Below are 21,407 nucleotides of genomic sequence, written 5' to 3'. Positions count from 1 at the left end.
GATCAACAAATGGCAGTTAACCAAGAGAAGGGTCAAGGTTTGCAGCTGTGAGGGTACATTTGAATTGTATCCTTCCAAACAGAGGAGTTAATTTGGACAGCAAACTCACATAAATGCAATAATGAGCAGATAATCTGCATTAGGTCATGTTACTCGCCCTTAAATGGTCTCATTCATGCCTACATGAAAAAGTCTCAGTTTAAATCACATCCAAAAAAGGCTGGTTCCTCAGTACGTCACCACATCTCTGCTCTCATCTCTGAAGACTTGAATCTGCAGTCCTTGACCTCTGAAGCATTAATTCATGGCCGACACACAGGAAAAATGCCAAAAAATTAATTCCTGATTGGGAGTACTAAATGCTTTAAATAATTTTGCTGTGAATTGTAGTCTGGTATTGAAATTGAAGTCAATGGAATTCATTTCATCAAATTTGGTGTAACTGACTGAAGACACATTTCTGTGCAGACGTTATTCATCCAAGAGGATTAAAGTACAATTTTATTGCGGATTAAACGTAAACAGTTCATGAGTCATTACTGTTTTATTGTCTTGCATGAGTCAATCTTAAAAGCAAAACATTTTGGAAGTCTTTCCTTTCACTGTTGAGGTCCAATGGGTTTTGCAATGAAATGTTCCTTGGTTATAATATCAGTGCTTAGCAAAGGCTCCAATGTTCAGGTAACCTGTGCAGTTATTCTAGACATACAGCACAGTAACAAGCTCTTTTAATCATATAACCATTTACAGAGCGGAAACAGGCCATGTTGGCCTTTCGAGTCTGCACCGGGTCACTGATTTTGTGCACCCTCTTCAGGCATTGGTCCCGGTAGATCTTCATTCAATAACGATGGGCGAATTCAATGCAGGTGGAATCTTACTGAAATTGAAAGCAAGATTGTTGTCCTGGCACCGCACAACCAGATTCTTGATCTTTCTCCATCTGGTCAATTGTGTCAAACAGTCTCTTCACGGAGGTCTCAACCAAACACATCTGTCATGGTCACACCCCCTAAACTTCTTATTCTTAATCCAGGTTAGTTTGACCCATAAATCCACGCTGCCTAATTACAACCAATTAACCTACAACCCTGGTACATTTTGAATGGTGGGAGGAAGCCGGAGCACCCGGAGGAAACCCACTCAAGCACAGGGAGAACGTACAAACTCCTTACAGACAGCACCGGATTTGAACCTGGGTCGCTGGTGCTGTAACATCGCTGTATTAAACGCTACATTAACCGTGCTGCCCTCAGCAAAGCCTTTCCTGACACCTTTAGAATATAAACCAAGCTCTGGTTTCTGTTGTTTCTTTCAGCAAGAATTCATAAGAATGAAAATGACTGGACAGAGAACTTTAAAATATTGGATGTGTTGGTCGGCTCTGCCTTGTGAAGATGTGTAAGAGGTCTTTGCATGAATATTAAGATCGTGTCTTTTGTGGGTTCATCAAAGGATTGTTGCTAAATCAACAACGTGTTTGTGTACCTGGGAGTTTTGGGAAAGATCTTGAACCTGCAAATGTTAACTTGTCTGTCTGATCTGCTCAGAATTTCCACGAGCTTTTTTTTTTGGTTTTTTTCCCTTGTTTTCACCATCACTTGTGTTTTTTTTGCTTTCAAATTGGGTGTTTTTTGGGAAATGGGAAATCACCAAACTTCTGAAGTTGGATATGGGATTTAGCTATTAGACCGAAACCTTTGCAGCAAGTGAGGTCCTTGTTTGAAAGTGAAGCCCCTTGATGACCAATAACTTGTGAAAACACCCAAACTCACAGAGAAATGCAGCAGGCCTCGCAGCATCCAAAGGAGGTAAAGCTATCTTACCAATGTTTCGGGCCTGGGGCCTTCTTCAAGGAATAAGCAAAGAACAGGAAAAGTGTTAGAATAAAGACTGAAGACTGGAAGGGGGAGGAGTCCAGACCAACAAAAGATGCTAATTAGATCAGATGAAAGGTGAGAATTGATTTTGCTCTGTGAAAGGAGATCGAGGGAAAAGGGAAGAGATTGAGAGAGGCAGCTGGGGGCAAGGAGAAAGGGGAAGGGGGGCATTGGTTTAATGGAAACCAGAGAAGTCAATGTTAATCCATTCGGTTGGAGGGTGCCCAGTTGGAAGATGAGGTGTTGTTCCTCCAATTTGCAGGTGGTCTCAGTCTGGCAGTGCACGAGGCCGTGGACAGTCATGTCAGCAAGGGAATGGGTTGGGGAATTGAAATGGGTGGCCACTGAGAGATCCACGCTATTGCAGTGGACAGAGCCAAGGTGCTGAACAAAGTGATCTCCCAGTCTGCGCCCAGTCTCACCGATGTAGAGGAGTCCTCTATGATCAATATCCAGTGAAACATTCAGCTCTAAATTCACTTCTTGTCATCAAAAGTGCAGAGTTAAGTCTTGTTACAGCCACCCCTGTTCAGTGACATGATCAGAAACTGAGAAAGGGCGTTTATCAACACTACACAGTTAACCCGTGGTCTAATAAAGAAGTCAAAACTTGCATGGCTATGCTCTCAGAGCTTCCAGTCTGTGACAGTGACTTTATTTAAATACATGTGCGCACAGCCACAAGGTACATTAGTAACATAGTTTCACTGTTTTGAGGTTCAGCAGGCAAAATGAATAGATGCTGAACCCTTCTTTGAAAGGCAACAATACACATGCATTACATGGACACATGCTCCCAATAGCTCCCCCTCTCTCTTCAGCCAAGTTACCAGGATAGTTGAGAGACAGTGTAACATGGGATACCGTTTATTGTACACAATTCATTTTATGTGGATGGGTTCCTCATCTTAACACAGGGCCTTGCTTGAATGAACACCTGCGTTTGTGGGCTTGTTTTAAATAAAATGACAAATGTTACAAATGCAGAACATACAGGGTTTGGTACAATCCTCTCATGCAGGGTGTACAATCAGTTCCTCGTTTACAGCAAATACAATGCTCCAACTACAACATTTAGAAGCGCTCATTTCAGGCTTGCTTAGAATGTACATAAGAACAAATTAAAACAATGTGCACATACCCATTTCTCTCCTAGCGTTTGTGGGAGAAATGATCTAAATCATTTCAAAAGCAGTTTTACAAATTTGAAATTGCCATAAACTAAAATTAATCAGATTGTTTGAATACCATCCTTTCTTTCTCACAGAACTTGAACTGCTAAATGGTGAAATGAATGATGCAATATTACTATTCAGAATCATGCAACTAAAAGCCCCAAACTATTGGGTTTAGGATTGGTATGTGGTTGCCGGTGATTGGCATTTCTATTTCAGAAAGGAATGATCACAGAAAGATGATTTGCATCAAATGCCTCCTTTAATCAGTTGCCCTCTGTGATGTTAAAACAACTACCTACAGGAATTCCTTTGCAGCGTTAAGTCCACCCCAGGTGTATAGCTCCTGGTAAAAGCACAAGAAACAGGTCAGATATGTTGCAAGGTGCTGCACCTGTTCCAGCAGTTTTGGCCACCATATTCAGTAAAGTCAGACTCCATAACATCTCAGAGCTGTTTGAATTGGGTTTCTCCAGGGTTTGAATTGATGGAAAAGAATCATTTTTTTTAACCGAATAAAAGGAAGTAAAAATGTGAGAGAGGCACTGAAGAATGCAACGATTTGCAGAATGAAGAGGTTTCATGTGCTATGTAATCCGGAAAACAAACACGCAGGGTAAGAAATGACCATTGCTTTACAACTTCCTTTCTTCTTGCATCTTTACCCCAAACTGTTAACTGAGGAACTGGCACCGACTATCTTAAGATACCTTGTTCCTCTGTTTGCTTTCCAGTTAATTTTAACCTGGATTTGGGTGTGCCGGTGGGGAGAACTTTTTCCACTGTGGGCAAGTTGATCCAGCAACCAATCACAGTACTTGCTACAGGGGGTCTTGGAGTAAGGTGCCATTCAGAGGGTCTCTCAAATGAACCGTTGACTGAATGAACTAACTTGCAGAGAACGAATAAGGGGCTTGGATTCTGCAATCATTGTGGAGCATTGAAGAACAATCCAGCAAAACTGTGCATCAGGGTCAGGTGAACTTCAATCTCCTGCATTTATAATTGGTATGGAACCAAACCACTCAACATTGGAGGTACATTTGTAACACGGTTGACGTAGCAGTTAGCTCAATGCCTTTAAAGCACCAGCAATTGGGACTGGGTTTCAAATCCCGCCCTGTCTGAAAGGAGTTTGTATGTTCTCCCCGTGTCTGCATGGGTTTCCTCCGGGGGCTCCGGTTTCCTCCCACCATTTGAAACATACCAGGCATAGTAGGTTAATTGGGTGTAATTGGGCGCCACGGACTTGTGGGCCAAAATGGCCTGTTACTGTGCTGTATGTCTAAATTTATACATTTAAAAACGTTAAATTTCAATTTCAGTTTAAAATTAAAAAAAAGGTTCTTTTTAGGCTGTGGTAATCTGACATTTAGAATAGTGAAGAAATTACATTTAGGGCGAATGAGTGTCAGAAGAAAAGGCAATTTTTCACTCTGTCCCACTCACACAGTCCCGACGTTGGAATTGTTTTGTGTTCAGTGACATTTGTGCTGTAATGTGGATCCCTCTCTCACTTGCTGTAGATGGTACTTCTACAATCGGCATATCAGAGTCTGCCGTTCTTTTTTTTAAACAGCCCTAACATTCCCTATTTATATCAGGGTGATATTTCTGTTTCTCAGGGAGCAGCCTGGGTGTAGGGGCCTTCTAGGATGGCCAACCATGGAGGGTTTGAGCAGAGAGCTGAGAATCATCCCAGAAACTGGCATCAGGGTTCCAGGCAGTTGCAAGTATTAGAAGGGATTTGCTTAATTTCCATTCTCCGGCAGAACATTAGATGTAGGCTATGAATTTTCTGCACCTTAAAGGATTTATTTTTTTTTAAACTAAAGGGAAACATTTTCATGGCTGCAAGTAGAGGATTTTCCCTTTAAAACAAAAGAAATTCTCTGAGTTTAAGGTTCAATTTGGGAATATTATTCCATAGGTTTCTACAAGATTCTAAACTGGTTTCTGGTTTCCAGGTCCCCCCTTTACAATGACCTAAAATTTAATAAAAGCAAAACTTCTTTTTTGGTACTTTTTCAGGGCTGCATACGCTTCGTCTCTCAAACATTCACAGTTTCATTAAAATGAACACGCCCCCCCCCCCCCACACATGCACGCGCACACACACACACACATACACATACACACACATACACTTGCACGCACGCGCGCGCGCACCCACGCACACCACTGAAATATTTTTAAAGCTGCTCTTGTTTACTCAGGACAAAATATAACACGGCTTATATTTTATTTTGCACGTACAAGGACATATTTTGTCAAAGTATTTATTCCCCTCGAAAAATAAACCAAATCCATCTTTTTTTTGCTCGTTTTCTAGTTCCGCAGGCTAGGAAATGCAAGGCTTTTATGCAACAGACCTTGTGATTGGATAATGGGGCAAGCACTGTATTTTCTACTATGCACTTCACCAGTTGGCTCTCACACCATGCACTGCATGGAGCCAGTTGAATAACATCAAAACAGTCATTCTGTTGCTTTTGTGTTCATAGCAAAGAAACCATATTTCTTTCTCATTTGAAAATAATTAAAGTGGTGAATGTATTGCATCTTTGAATTATTCAGTTTGCATGTTACATTCCAACATTGTTTTAACCTGGGGTTGATGCAGCTCCAGCTCACACTGTCCAGCTGTTAAGTTGGTCCGAGACTTCTTGTGACATGTCACAGGTTGAAAATAAGATCTTCGGAATCTCATCCCAAAGGCACAATGACTAATGATTATGCTTGACTTGAAATCGAGAAAAAAAAGGCACTGGATCTTGGGATGCTTTGGTGTTTTATATATTGGCTGGGAAAACAAATCTCTTATTTGACAAAATTTTTTTTTTTCTTAATATAAATGTTCTGAAATAGAATTATATCTTTTATTTTTTTTCACTTAAGGATCAGAGCTGTTTGAAGCACCTAATACATTTGGAGCATGTGGCCTACTTGAATCAACCCTCTTCTGAGGCCTGCGGTTATATGTGGCAGCTGGAAAAAAATAAATAAAAGTTAGTGGTTTATCTTTATATTTCGCTGATGAGAATTATTCATGATTTGCTTTATCTTTGGAATTTGCCGATGGTTTGTGGCAGATTTCACAATTGGACGAAATTTATCAGAAATCACCCAAATCATGGCAAGGGATGAAAGGTTTCAAGGACTGTTTTGTCCAGTGTAGATTAATCTTCCACAATCTTTTGCTTTTGAAGATTCACCAGCCAGAGGGCGATGAATCTGTGAAATTCATTGCCACAGATGGCTGTGGAGGCCAAGTTACTGGGTAGATTTAAAGCAGAGGTTGATAGGTTCTTGATCAGTAAGGTGTTGAAGATTACGGAGAGAAAGCTGGACAATGGGGTTGAGGATACATTAGCCACGATTCAAATGGCAGAGAAGACTCGATGGGCCAAATGGCCTAATTTGGTCCCTTGTCTTATGGTCCCCTGAAGTTTAACGCTTCCACAAAACTGGCCCCATCCCTGGATTTGATTCATCAAATGGAAAATTTTAATGAAATGCAGACGTCTGAGATATTTTAGATTCAAAAAATAGCATTTTCATTTGGCATTGGGCATGAGGTAGTCATCGCTGTCTCAGTGGACCAAAGGGTCCTTTTCTACGCTGCACCCATTTGTGATTCTACCACATTTATCCAAGGCATTTTGCCTTACCAACCAGGACCATGACAGGAAAGATGTGGAAGCTATGGAGAGGGTGCAGAGGAGATTCACCAGGATATTGCCTGGATTGGAAAATATCTCTTACGAGGCAAGGTTAGCAGAGCTAGGACTTCTCTCTTTGAAGGGAAGAAAGATGAGAGGTGCCTTATAGAGGTTTACAGGATTATGAGAGGCATCTTTTTCCCAGCGTAAGAATAGCAAACACCAGAGGACATCTGTACAAAGTGAAGGGAGGGAAGGTTAGGGGAGACATTTGGGGTAAGGCTTTTGCACAGAGAGTTTGAGTGTGTGAAATGCATTGCCAGGGATGGTGGTGAAGGCTAGAAAAATAGGGGCATTTAAGAGACTCTTAGACAGGCACATGGATGAATGAGAGGGCTATGTAGGGAGGGTTTAGTGTTTGGTTGGTCAGTATATATGGGTGAAAGGGCCTGCACTATACTGTAATGTTCCATGACTTGCTGAGTGAAATAATTTATTTTGCAACATGAGAGGAGAAGGGTGGGAAGAGACCTTAAAACGTTTTCCTTTTGTAAATCATTTATTGTGAATAAAGTCTATTTTTGTTCATAAAAAAAATATAGAGGTGGCAGTGAATCTTGCATTATGTGTCAGTGAACACCATGGCACATACACTCCATGCAGGAGTGAGTCGCGAAGCCGCCCAAAAAAGTCGTAAGGCATGTGCCTTGCAAGCTACGATGCTGTTCCACAAGCACTGCTGCCCCTTCGATTATACCCCAGCGGCAGTATCGCAGTAACGGATCATGCTCCTGGACTTCCTGTCTGCTCTTCCTTTTTGGAAGAGAAGGAATTCCAAAATGATTTGCTGTATTTGCACAAATCATTCAGTAAGTTAACTTGGAGGAACTGCAACCAGTATGAGACTGTACAATCCATTGAAGAGATTTGTGTTTTTCAGTGACCAGAGGTTCTATGCCTATCTGGTGATATATTGCAGTGGATCCTTCTGCCTCCAATGTGAAGTAGGTTCATAAGGTTACAAGATATTATTAAAAGAAGGTTTAAAGAAGGTTTAAAGAAGGTTACAAGATATTATTAAAAGTAGGTTCATAAGGTTACAAGATATTATTAAAAGAAGTTCGAGCATAGGGTGTTGGGAGCAATAAATAGTCCTTCAGTCCATTTGATCTCATCCTTCCATAAAACCAACTGTGATGTCCCCTCTTTACAACATGCATTGTTGTTACCTCCAACTGGTAGATTTGCTTGCTCTAACTGGACTAATTGGAAGCCGTGCTTTGAAAGATGGAGGGCAGTGTGGGATAAGTGTCAAATGAAAAGAGAAAATTAAAAAAAATCAAAGAGCAATTTAAACCTGTACTTACGGTCTATGCAAACTATCCGTGGCTGTTCCCACTGGCCGTTTGGCTGACATTTGATGTTGGGGAAATGGCGCTGTAAGAACCCATGTTTACACTGATACCGTACCAAGGAATTGATTTCAAAACGGGTTTTCTTCTTTCCAAAGGGTTTGGCATGTTCCACCTCTGGAGGATGGCCACAGGCAACTGGTTAAAGGGAAGGGAAGGGGAAAAAGGAAGTTACTATTTAAACTGATGCAGATTGAGAGCAATGAGAGGTAATGTCATGTCCATCAATGGTGCACTGGTGTACAGGTGCACTGAAGTTCCTCCTTGTTGCAAGTACTCAGTAAAACATACTAACCATCAGTAAGTACTAAATAAATTAATGCAATTCAACATAAGAGAGGAAAAATTTAAAAACAAAAGGATAAATTCCACAGATTCACCACCCTCTGGGAAAAGCAGTTCCTCCTCTTCTCCATCCTAAATCTACTGCCCTGAATCTTGAGGCTACATCCCCCAGTTCCAGCCTTCCCCACCAATGGGAACAATTTACTCACCTCTATCTAGTCTATGATTTTCTTCATTTTATACATTTCTATAAGATCCCCTCTCATTCTTCTAAATGCCAGCAAGTACAGTCCCAGATGACTCAATCTCTCCTCATAGGCTAAATTTTTAAATTTAGACATACAGCACAATACCAGGCCCTTTTGGTCTACAAGCTCGTGCTGCCCATTTACACTCAATTGACCTTCAAACCCCAGTAAGTTTTGAAGGGTGGGAGGAAACTGAAGCACCCAGAGAAAACCCACACCAACATACAAACTCCTTACAGACAGCCCAGGATTCAAACTCTGGTCCAGATCGCTGGCGCCGTAACTGCTTCACCTACCGTGCCGCCCCATCATCTCTGGAATCAATCCAGTGAACCTCCTCTGCACTGATACCACATCTGTATTACCCTTAAAGATGCCACAGGACATGTACAAAGCAACTTACCTGTTCCCTTCTTGCAGGTGTAGGGCAAGTGGTAATTACAGGGAACATCATTCCATTCGCCATTCTCGTGCCATATCATGACTGCACAATCTTCTCCAGTGCTGAAGAAACTATCAGGTTGATTGGGCCGCCAGTTCTCATATAACTATTTGAGAGAAAGAAGGATTTATTTCATCTCAAGTGACTAATACCATTCCACTGAAGTGTAGGACAAAAATGAACAAAACTATGGACTGTTGACGATACCGCGGTAGTGGGTTGTATAAAGGAAGGGGATGAGTCAGCCTACAGGAGGGAGATTGAAAACTTGGCTGAATGATGCACCAACAACAACCTCACGCTCAATGTCACCAAAACCAAGGAGCTGATTCTTGACTTCAGGAAAGGAAAGCCAGAGGTCTACGATCCAGTGATCATTGGGGGATCAGAGGTGGAGAGGGTGAGCAAATTTAGGTTCTTCGGAGTCACTATCTCAGACGATCTTTCCTGGACCCAACACACCAATAGCATCGTGAAGAAAGCATGTCAGCGCCTCTACTTCCTCAGGAGTTTGCGAAGGTTTGGTATGACATTGGAAACCCTGGAAAATTTCTACAGACGTGTGGTGGAAAGTGTGCTGACTGGCTGCATCATGGTTTGGTATAGGGACACCAATACCCCTGTGCATAAAACCCTCCAAAAGGTAGTGGACACAGCCCAGAACATCATAGGCAAAACTCTCCCCACTATTGAGTACATCTACAGGGAACGCTGCCGATGGAGGGCAGCAGCCATCATCAAGGATCCACACCACCCATCACATGCTCTGTTCTCGCTGCTACCGTCAGGAAAGAGGTATCGGTGCCCCAAAACTCGCACCACCAGGTTCAGGAACAGCTGCTCCCCCTTCACCATCAGACTCCTCAACAACAAACTCAATCAGGGTCTCATTGAAGGGCTCTTACTTGTGGACTTTATGGATTTTCCTTTTTGTTCTCTCTTTATTTGCACAGTCAGTTTGTTTAACATTCATTATTTGTTCACAGTTCTGTGTTTATGCTGTGTATAAGTTTATTTCTCATGTACTAACTTTTTTCAGATGAGTTTTAGTTACTTTTGAAAACAACAGCTCGGTAACCTGAGGCTATAGCTCACCAGTGGGCTGGAATCGGACCAGCGGAAATCCCCCTCTATAGCCTTGTCATTCAATCCAATCCATTGATAATCCTGGGCATAACCTACAAAAAGGCAGCATAAGGATTAGCCTCACTGGTGACAACATTTCATGGTTTGTGCACGGATATTTGAGCTGGCATTTTCAACGGTCATTACCAGGTACCCTAATATCTCTGGAGTTTTGGGTGTTGTGAGACCCAGTGAGTGCTGACCCAAATGAGCAGAACATCAAAGTTCAAAGGAGTAAGAGGACTGTCATATCATGTTAGCAGTTGATAAATGCTCTGTGTGTTTTATCACTAAATGAATGGAGGATTGGGTAGATTATGTTGAACTTTCTCAACCGGACACAATAAACTGCAGCTACTCGAATATATATTTTAATTGTGTGATACAGCACAGTAACAGAGCCCACATTTTCCCAAATACATTTATTGAGGGGGAGGACGTGGACCTGTCCTCGGGCCTGCGCAAAGGAGCTTTTAGGTGGAGTGCAGTGTGCGCAGTACTGGCCCCACCCTTTACACCCATGGTTCGTGTGCCGTGGCCAAGCAAGCTGGGACGTGGCAGCGAGGTCCTTGGGTCGTAGGTTTTATATTGGAGTGGCCTTCTCCTATTCAGGTTTCTTACCCGGGCTGGAGAGGCCTGCCTCCCCTCCTAGGTCGGACCATACTGCCCGGACCGGGGCCGGGGCCGCCGCTGCTTTCCCTGTGCCCGGACCGGGGCCGCCGTCTCCTTCTTTCTGTACAACCAATTAAACTAGCAACCCTGTACATCTTTGGAACATGGGTGGAACCTGGAGCCCTCGGGGAAGATCGTACAAACTCCTCATGGACAGCAGTGGATCCAAACCTGGGTTTCTGACGCTGTAACAGCATTGTGCTAACCTTCCCACTCCCAAATCACGTAGAAGAAAATAATCAAAGTGTTGGAGGACCACAGCAGATCTTGAACCAAAATATCAACAATATTTATTCCCCAGAGATACTAAGTTCGTCCAGCAGTTAGCTTTTAGCTGAGCCCACTGTGTCAACTTGGCAGACATGAAGATGCAACATTTGTGAAATAATTAACAAATTACAACAATCAAGGTTTGTCAATTTGTATCAATGGAAATAAACAGGAGGAGAGGAAAATCAACACTGGGAAGTTGTGTCGACCATGAACCTCAGTCACCCGCTCCTCTTCAGTATTCAGAGCATTGACCAAATCAACATGGTCAAAATAGAAGACTGAGGGGAAATAAGGAAAATAATCCATGTTCTCCTTAAAAATGGCAATGAAGAACTGGAACAGCCTACATTCACACGCATGGATTTTGGATGGCTCCAGCAGAGTTATCTCTTTTTAGGAATCACGCATTGTTGATGGATGGGATGGAAAACTCAAGCCTGTTGGAAGCCAGTTCAATGACAAAAGAAAATGGGGCATTTCCTCGGAGTTCCGAGGTCATTAAAAGGCGGGAACGATCCCAAGGTGAATGTGATGGAAGAAGACAAGTTGAAGCGGGATGAATGAATTAGAACACTCACTGTTAACAAACGCCTGCTCCTCTGGAGTGTTGAGGCTGGCCAGGTGAGCTTTGTACTTCCTGCAGTGCTGTTCTGCTTCTTCCCAGGTCTGTCTTTCGATGAAATGATTATAACAGTGCCCCTGAAACTTAGCCCAACCAACTTCACACTTCTCCAGATCTACGGAACAAAATCCTTCCATTACACACTGTACAGTGTTACAATCCTTTACTAATGGCGTTCTGAAACATCATTTGGGAATTTGCTTTCATAAACCATTATAACAAAACAGTACATTTAAAGATTTCATAAAATCATTCCCTAAATCCAGGAAGATTTAAAACCGTGCTTTGAACAAAACCTTGCCACTAATTGCTGTGAGTGCATGTGTGGTAAAGTTTGGGCACTGGATGCCCCTTTCCTTATTTGGTATGTGAATTGTGCCATGTTAATTTGAGGTTTTTTTGACCGTGACTCATCTCGGACCACTGCAATCACAGCTCATACTGGAAAGAACTTCGAGAGGCTTTAGCACATTTCTGATAGACTGGCACTATTCTGCAAAATGCTGAGTCTTTATAGTGCTCTTGACCTCACAGCTCCCCCCACCAAAACATTTTAGAGGAAATACACTTGCTATGCCAAGAACTGGTGCAAATCCCTGGTCTCTGTTGGAAAACCTCCAGCAAAGCATGACCCCAGCATTCTCTGTGGAGAAGTTCCTCATGAGACCCGGTGTTGGGTGCTGGAAGCAAGTGATCTGGCTGTTTAACTACACGTGGAGCTCAAGGCCAGACCTCAGCATGCTTAGTGATTGCGACTCATTGCTGGAAAGTGGCAGCTCCTGTTCCCTGCTCCACCACTGGGCATGTTATTATGGAGACATCCCTGGGCTGGGGAGAGCTGTGCTGACAAACAAAGGGAGGGGTAGTCGGCAGCTTCCATCACAGCCCCGATGGACAGTAGCATCTGGATGCAGAGCAGATGCTGCCAATCCCATGTGATGCTGAGTGTCTACGCTTCCTGTTCCAGCCTGACCAGCACCAAAACCCATTGGCAGCCTCTCCACACCGAGCTCCCAGCACTCAGCTCGATCAGGCATGCATAATGCTACATGCATTGCTTCAATCGTACTTTTCAAGGTTGATTCCATTAGTTTCCTCCTTCCTGTAAACTCAGTTTGAAAGCTAAACAAAGTATAAGTGTATCACATTTCCCAGAATAATCTTCATAATTATTTTAGTCAGTGTATAAAATGATACAATCCAACACGGAACAGAACCTGCAAAGAACCAGAGTCAACGAAGGGAATGACTTTAACACTTCAATAATCAGATCTACGGATAATTAATGAATATTCAGTTAGCACTGTAAACCAAGCAAATCTGCAAAATTTGTCAAGATTAATGGCAGAATTTTCACCTTGATGTGGCAAGAATTCATGTTTGGAGTCACGAACAGCATTGATTAATGTCCTTGAAACCTGCAGAGATTATTGATGTTACCTGATGTAATTTGGTCATGAGAAGGCTGCACTAAAACATTCATTTTGCCTCCACATCATTGCTACACAGATCACCTGACAAGTCACAATTGAGCTGGAAGATCAATTGAGTAGACAGAAAACTGGAGACAGCATCAAAAGTAACCTGAGTTGCTATCAGTTATAATGATATTTACAAACTGTTGAAACATTAATTCTTATAAACAACACTGTGGCAAGTGGACATGGAAAGTTTCTTGTAACATCAGGGATAGATGCCTTTTATCTTCAAATGTAAATGCCAACTTTCTATCCATACAATAACCCAGTACCAGTTCACAAATGGAATTATTCATATATTTGCTGGTTTTAAAGAAATGGAGGTAACTCTCAAATCCGTCAGCACATTTTCCGACCTGCTTAGCGAGACTCCCAGTATCTCAGGGCAGCATTGGGGGAGACCAAGGCATTACTTCAGTCAGTGCTGGAGGAGGAGGATTGACACCAGGCTCAGAAATGCAGTGACAGGGTGCAACTGCATGTCATTCAGTATTTGTGCGAGAGAGAAACAGTACTCAGGAAAAGGTATCAACCTGAAATGTTAATTTTGTTCCACAGGTTCAGCATTTCTGTTTTTATTCCCCATCTCCCGTGTCTCCAGTGTTTTGCTTCTCAGAGATTAAAAAATAAAATCAGTGCCATTGAATCATGGTGAAAATTTTGCCAAAGAGTCTACAAGCAAAGTTAGATGGAAAAAAAAAAGACCAATTATAAAGTTTTGAATTTTAAATAGCATTTCAAAGATATCAGTGATCTATAATAGTTTGTTCACAACACGTGAAGTGGAACAAGGGAATATTTATGCTGTTGAGTTTGGAGATTTAACCCTTTGCCTCAGATCAGCTTAAAACAGACTGAAAATAACAGTAACTTGATATTTTTATCTAACTAATTTTCAGTATTTCTTGTCAAGTGTAAATTTTACATTTGGTGATTACATCACCATAACAGGCCATTTCAGCCCATGAGCCTGTGGCGCCCAAACACACCCAATGAACCTACAACCCCCCCCACCCCCCCAGCACTTTTGGAACGGTGGGATGAAACCAGAGCCCCTGGGGAAATCTCACATAGACACGGGGACAACGTTCAAGCTCCTTACAGACAGCGTGGGATTCGAACCCCGCTCCCAATTACTGGTGCTGTAACCGCTACACGATGGTTCGTGTAGCAATGATCAGTTAATCAAGCAGTGAATGTGGGCTCAGTTAATTTAGGGAACAAAGTAAGGATTCTAGATCATATCATGAGCAAGTCAATTCAAGAGTTGAAATGACAGGGTATTGTATTGTTGGGAAAAAAAATCCTGGTTCACATCTTATGAATTCCAGAGCAAAATGAACGAGAACTTTGAAATACCAAAAGTGACAAAAGGCATGAGGCTGGGTAAAATTTTACATTGGAATTCAATGAATCATTGCTACCATCTTGCAAAACTTTTCTTCTGAACATACTTATCCATGACAACCAGGTGGCCATTCTTCATGTACAGTAGCTTTTTGACAGAAGGGGTATCTTAGCTGAGCCCAACCTTACAACACATGGCCATGAAATTTTCGATGTGCGCTTTAAGAATATTAACTTGTAACCGGCTGTGGAACAGGCTTGGTAATTATGGTGGTTGGCAAGAGTGGAAAGATGCCTCTCTCGCTGCTCGTGAGATCTTTTGTGTAATGACATACTATGTTGATATGAGTCGCTGATAATATTCCAGTACTTTCAGGAGGTCACCTTGTTCTTCATCCAATTTGAACCTTTCGCTACTGCAAGGTCACTTGATAAAGAAATGAATTTGTAATGTCCTGTTCCTCACTCAAATTTGTAGAGGGTAATGATATTGCCCAATTTGTTGCAATTTAATAAATGTTTCCAAGCTCATCTACTCTCTATCCGCAAGGCTGTTATAAGCTCCCATCTCTTGAGCCAAGGTTTAAGGCTTGATGGTTTACATTGCGGAGACCCAGTGACTAAGATTGTCACCTTAGAGACAGAAAAGATCAAACCAAAAGCAGGACAGCAGTTGAGAAAAGCTTGATTTTTACCCATCAAAGCTGAACGACCAGTGAATTTTCTTGATCAGGTGTAACACAGATAAGAAACAAAGGAAAATTAGAGAAAAAAAAACATTTTCATTCAGATAAGTAAATCAATCATGTGGCCATACACTTCATAACTATTCTATAATCCAATCAATTTTGCTGCAGATATGTTTGGGCAATATCACTGACCATTTTGTCTATCCAAGACAAAGATTTTTTTTCTTCTTCAAAGGAGAATCTGATTCAGAACCTGAAATGGCAGTGGGTAGTCATCTAGAGCAGCCATTCTCAACCCTTTTTTTTTGGCAATGGTACCCTTTTGTCTCTGCTCAAAGTTTATGAGCCCCCTTCCCTGTGAAGCAATCAAGTTTAGTTGGTTTCTTCCGTACTTCTACCGACTACATAACAAATATTTTATGATTACAGTCCATGGCCTCCCTTAAATGCGCTGTGGCTCTCAAGGGATTCCCCTCAGGTCCCCTTGAGAATGACTGGTCTGGACTGATTTCAATAAAGACTAGTTGAATATTGGACAATATTGCATATAACTAGGCAATCTGAGGGAAATGGTTTGTTATACAGAATTCCTAGCTTTATTGTCATGGGAATTTTATATATATATATATATCCAAATATACTTTAGGATGGTTTGCTCTTTTAAGATGAACAAAAAGAGTCTTTGTTCCAGCCAGATCAGAAATGTAGTGGTCCTCCATGTAACCTAACAGGTAAGAAATGTAGAACAACGTGGAAACATGAACTTCAATACAATTCAAGATTTTATTTGCTGATCTTTTTCCATCTTCGTTGATCTCAAGTTAGACACTTCTGGAGAAGATGGGCATTAGAAATGGCTCAGTGCCTGGGGTCAAAAAGGGAAAAGACAGAAATTAAGAAGCATGAAGAATGGTCACCATAGGAAATAGAAGGATAAAGAATCAAATGTGAATCAACATCTTCAGGAGAGAGTGGGGTAAATGTATATTGGAACTGAGCTGAGTGGAGATATTGTCTCAGGGTACATTCACTCATCTCCTTGTCTCTTCACTCATGTTGGACAAATTTACCAGTAAGATTGTCAGAAATTTATGAATCATGGAGGCCAACCATGTCTCTTCAACTTAACACCACACCAATGCTTGAACTCTGGATAACATGACAATCTGGAGTTGCCCTTATTTATCACTGCACAGAATTTTACAAGTTCAAATTTAGTCATTAATCTAGAACAATGTTTTAAAGTGAAACATCTCTTTTGGCTAGAGCAGAGTTCCACAGAATAGTCTAAGAGAGAGATCCTCAACCATTTTTCACTCAAGTATTCCTGTACTTACCATCACTATCTATATAACAAACCCACACACCACTAGTGAGGGAGAGAAGAGCTGAGCCCCTTCCCAGACCACCGACAAGTCTTTTGCTTTGCTTTGGTGGGAAAGCTTTTTGAGAACTTTTGTTTCCTGTCATCATATTTACAAACTTATTTCAAGTGTTACTTATTTATTATATCAGAAATATGCTTCCTTGTTGTGTTTTCATGGAACAGCTATAACGAACCCACAGACCACAGAAATCCACAGACCATAGGTTGAAAAATGCTAATCTAAGGTATCTGTATAGGCCTATCTTTTTGCAAGTCAGGTCTTCATGGGGCAGAGAGGATGATTTCCTTACCAGGAAGTGTACCATCTAATAAACTGAGAAAGTCCAGTAAATAACCATAGGACATAGAACCAAAAAATAGGCCTTATTGCCTGCCGTTGTTTATTGTCAATTGTGCACAAACTATCAAGATCACAGTTGAGTCTCTAAGAACCAAAGAAAATGTTAATCAGAAACAAAAAGAAATACAATGAAAGTCAAACCCAGGACCAATTGCCCACAGAAAGGTGGACGAGTGTTTTTTAGCTGTTAGTAGAATTAGCTGAAGCCTCTCTCTCGTACCAATTTCACAGAGGTCCCCTCCATAGCTGGGCAGGCACAAGCATTTGAAAGAGTCGATGCCATCGAAACAGGTAGCTCCATTCAGACAAGGGCTCGAGTGGCACTCGTCAATGTCTGCAAGAAATCAAGTTCTGCCATTAGGATTTCGAGCAGGAAATCATTGTCAGGATTGGGAGAAAGAGAAATGGCGTCCCTCTGGGCGCTTATTCTGGAGGCAGCCATTTGATGCCATGAATGATTACATAAAACACAGTCTTTGAAGAGAGACATGCTGAATAGTTTAAACCTTACTGGTTCCTCATTATCATCTTTTAATTATTTTTTCTATTAATCTTTATTTCTAATCTTCCTAAAATTGTCCTCATCTCCCTTGGGTTGTGTTTGCCTGCTCAGTTCATCGCTTGAGAATTTGAACTAGGGATTTGCATAGACAAGTAGTTGATATGGGAATTATTGCCAGGGAAAAACAGTATTCCTACCTTTCTCCTCAGAATATTTATTTCCAATTATTTCTTCCCAGATCTGTTGCAATCAGCAGGTGAAGTGACTTCGTACTATTAACTCCACATTTTTGAGCCCACTAATTAAATAAGTGTGGATTTCATCTGATTTAAAGAAACCTGTTCAATCTAGATACCAAATGGATTTTGTAATTTTTTTATTGAACATAAGATTCTTTAAATTCAAAAGAATTGAGGAGGAATGGGTGACAGAGGTGGAGGAGGAGGAGATGGAGGAAGTAGGGTGGGAAGGAGATGGTGATGGAGGGGAGGAGGAGGAGGATGAGGAGGAAGGGTAGGTGGGGGTGGAGGGGAGGAGGTGGTGGTGGTGCAGAAAGGGGAGGGGGAGGAGAAAGGGGTGGTGGGGATGAGGGGAGGAGGGGAAGGAGGTGGTGGTGGAGGAAGGGGGAGGTGGGGGTGGGGGGTGGAGGGGGGAGAAGGTGGTGATTGTGGAGGTGGAATCCAATCCAATCATTATGTTCAAGTGACCACCTGGATAGACACTGACTAGGCGCTAAAGGATACAATGGAAAATGGAATTCAGACGGGCAAAAACTGTGGGTGTGGATGTGGACAGTTGAAGGGTCCATTTCTGTACTGTACAACTCCGACAATGCTCATGAACCCAAACCACACGTAAAATCCTAATATGCATTGTTCAGTGTTGTACAAAAAGTGAGAGAATTACCATCAAGGCCAATAAAAATCTAGGGAAAAAATTGGATATGCAATAAACTTTTTGAAACTGTTTTTAAGTTCACTTGTCATGGTGGAGTTGTGTTCCATATTTGGCCATTATTGATGGGAAGTAACTTGGATGAAAAAAAAAATCTGTTCTGGCCACTTTAAAAATATTAACAGGAGAACATTTACCATAATTTGACCAATTTTAATTCCTCATGGTTTTGTTGCATCTACCTTTCAAATAGTTCATACTTCACCGAGGGTTTCAACATGCTCAGTGAATGAAGAACTAATTTTTACAGAGTCAGAATTTGATTGGTGTATTTGACCGATGAGATTCATTGTCATTAGACAACTCGAAGCTGTATGTTGTTGAGATGTTGTGAAGAAGTAATGAAGGAAATGAGGATGGGGGGTGGGGGTGGGGAGATGGTAAATATAATGAAGGAAATGAGGATGGGGTGGTAAATATAATGAAGGAAATAAGGATGGTGGGGGTAAGTATTTTGCCAGGCTGAACTGACATCTGTAGGAACTGGATGTGTGACGTAAACATATCTTCACGTCGGTATGCAGGTTTGAATCTTGCCTCTGATGTCATGGCACCAAGATCAGAGACTTATTTAACGAACCTGTTTTTATGCACATGTTCCTATTGCCACACGTGGCTTGCAGTTGAAATTACCTAATTTTCATCTTGTTTCCGTCCTTAAAGCTGCATTCAGCATGCATCTCTTCAGCAGTGGAATCAAACATGGCTCAGAATGGAAGCCAAAAGAAAAGCATATACGTGTTTCCCTTTCATTAGTACTGACTAAAAGCAGAGTGTTACTGTTTTGCAAGAGTTTAGGAATGAAGAATAGGTCAGGAGCATATTTAGCATCAAAATGCCATCTAGTTTGTTCAAATTTAATGGCACTGAGGAGGGAAAGCGATAGCTGACACGAGCTTGTAGCAGAGCAACTTTGATTCTGTAAAACCTCAGTGACTTACTGAAGCAAACCTCCAAGAGTGAATGCAAGGGCTTAGTAAAGATACAAAAATAGTTATTGAGCAAACTTGAGTAACTAATGAAATAGGTGATCTTTTGGAACAATACAATATTCTTCACAAAATGCGATGAAGTGTCAAATGGTTCAATCACCAGTACTCTTCTTGCGTGACATTTGCATTAGATTTTGATTGACAACATCACAGAATCTGATATTTACAGCAGTACATATTGTGGGCAACCTGTATCTCCATTTCACGCAAAACCTTTGTGTTTATCCTGTAAAGCAACTCTTCAGATGCAAATGTTAAGCATTTTGACGTAAATGGACTGCAGTGAGCTATCCCCATCTTATCTCAATGCAACAAGACAGAGGTTGGACGTTCATTCTTCACCCTGGTTCTAGTCTCCAGCTGCTTTTTCAGCCTTTCACTGATGCATCTTTATAAAAGCACGGGCTTGTACAAAAGGTGGAGATGCTGAGTGACTTTACATTAACCCTCCCCTTCATGTAACTCAAACAAAAGCCTTGCTGAACATCACATCATGAGGTAACATTCCAGATTTCTCAATACAACAGGTCAGATCGTCCAGAGAGAATCCTAGAATTATTTAAATTCTTGGCATTCATGCCTTGCTGACCAGTGGTTTGATATCACAATCTGCAATATGCTCTGATTTAATTTTTGAAAACTATAACACTCAAGTTGAAATTTTACTTGTTTTCTTATGTGGGTGAATCCATCCAAAATAATCAAAATGAATAAGGGCAGTTGAGCATCCAATTGCATGAAAGCAGGATTAGTTTTCCTATTAATGCACTCTTGTTGAAGTCAGATATCTTAAACCCTTTCCATTTAATTTCAATTTCATATTTTGTGATTTCAGAAACTTACAAAAACAATGGATTTTTACCAAGCCTTAGACTGCAGTTTAGCAATTTGAACCTTATTGTCAGATGTTCTTCTATTGTCTTGGGTGCAGTCTGCTATGTCTTTAAAGGTGTTGGCAAAATTGGAAGTGCCTCCACTGGAACCTTTAGAACTTGAGATCAGTTATTTAGTAGAGCACACAAGGAAGCCACTTGACCCACAGGTCCAGTCCAGCTGCCCACAGAGGAATTCTACTAGTCCCATTATCCCTTCTTATTTCCACAGCACAGAAACATTTGGGCCATCTAATCCATTCCAAACGATCATTCTGCCTAGTTACATTGACCTGCAGCTGGACCATAGCCCTCCATATTCCTCCCATCCATGTATCCAACCAAACTTCTCTTAAGGATCAAAATCGAAGCCACATCCATCACCTCAGCTGGTGGCTTAGCCCACATTTTCTCCTCACCCTCTGTGAAGTTCTAATACTTTAGACTTTGATTTATGAAGCCGAATGTGGCAAAAACTCTAGTTATGACCCTGTCTATCTGTGACGCCACTTTCATGAAATGAGGTATCTGTATACCCAGATGCCTCTGTTCCACAGTCCTCTGCAATTCCATGTTGTACTCTACCCTGATGTTTCCTCCCAAAGTGCAACATCTCACCCTTGTCTGCATTTAACACCATCTGCCATTTTGCAGCTCATTTTTCAAGCCTTCCTCACTGTCCCAATGCCCCTAATCTTTATGTCAAATTTGCTGATCCAATTAAAAACACAATGCTGGAAAAAAACTCAGCAGATCAAACAGTGTTCTTTATTAAGCAAAGATAAAGATACATAACCAATATTTTGGACTTGAGTCCTTCATCAATCATGATGTCTACAGACTTTTGCCTTTTATTTATGTATCTTTATCTTTGCTATATAAAGGACACTGCTTGACCCGATGAGTTTCTCCAGCATCACGTTTTTACTTCATTCATGGTGTCTGCAGACGTTCATGTTATATGCCACTTGCCGATCTAATTGACCATATTATCATCCAATTTCCTTACAATTTATTCTTGCTCACATCCCCTTCATCTCCCCACGTCAT

At 41.4% G+C, this 21,407-nt stretch overlaps 1 protein-coding gene across 2 annotated transcripts in view; it reads right to left on the bottom strand.

The window, feature by feature from the left end:
• Window positions 1–5,280: 5,280 nt before the first annotated feature.
• The window catches only part of acana (aggrecan a), a 54,284-nt gene continuing 38,157 nt past the window's right edge, over window positions 5,281–21,407 (bottom strand). Inside the window, exons 12-17 of one of the 2 annotated variants that reach the window (XM_069910219.1) lie at window positions 17,258–17,371; window positions 11,753–11,911; window positions 10,200–10,282; window positions 9,066–9,210; window positions 8,085–8,267; window positions 5,281–6,043 (exon numbers count right to left, since the gene is read on the bottom strand). In XM_069910219.1, the coding sequence (XP_069766320.1) occupies window positions 5,949–6,043; window positions 8,085–8,267; window positions 9,066–9,210; window positions 10,200–10,282; window positions 11,753–11,911; window positions 17,258–17,371 (779 nt within the window). In that variant the 3' untranslated portion in view covers window positions 5,281–5,948. The remainder of the gene's footprint in view (window positions 6,044–8,084; window positions 8,268–9,065; window positions 9,211–10,199; window positions 10,283–11,752; window positions 11,912–17,257; window positions 17,372–21,407) is intronic. The other variant, XM_069910220.1, reaches the window with a different exon arrangement.

Source organism: Narcine bancroftii, chromosome 14 (assembly GCF_036971445.1).
Source record: "Narcine bancroftii isolate sNarBan1 chromosome 14, sNarBan1.hap1, whole genome shotgun sequence".
Taxonomy (NCBI): Eukaryota; Metazoa; Chordata; class Chondrichthyes; order Torpediniformes; family Narcinidae; genus Narcine; species Narcine bancroftii.
Note: the sequence above shows the minus strand (reverse complement) of the source record. Positions and strands in the feature narration are given on the sequence as shown.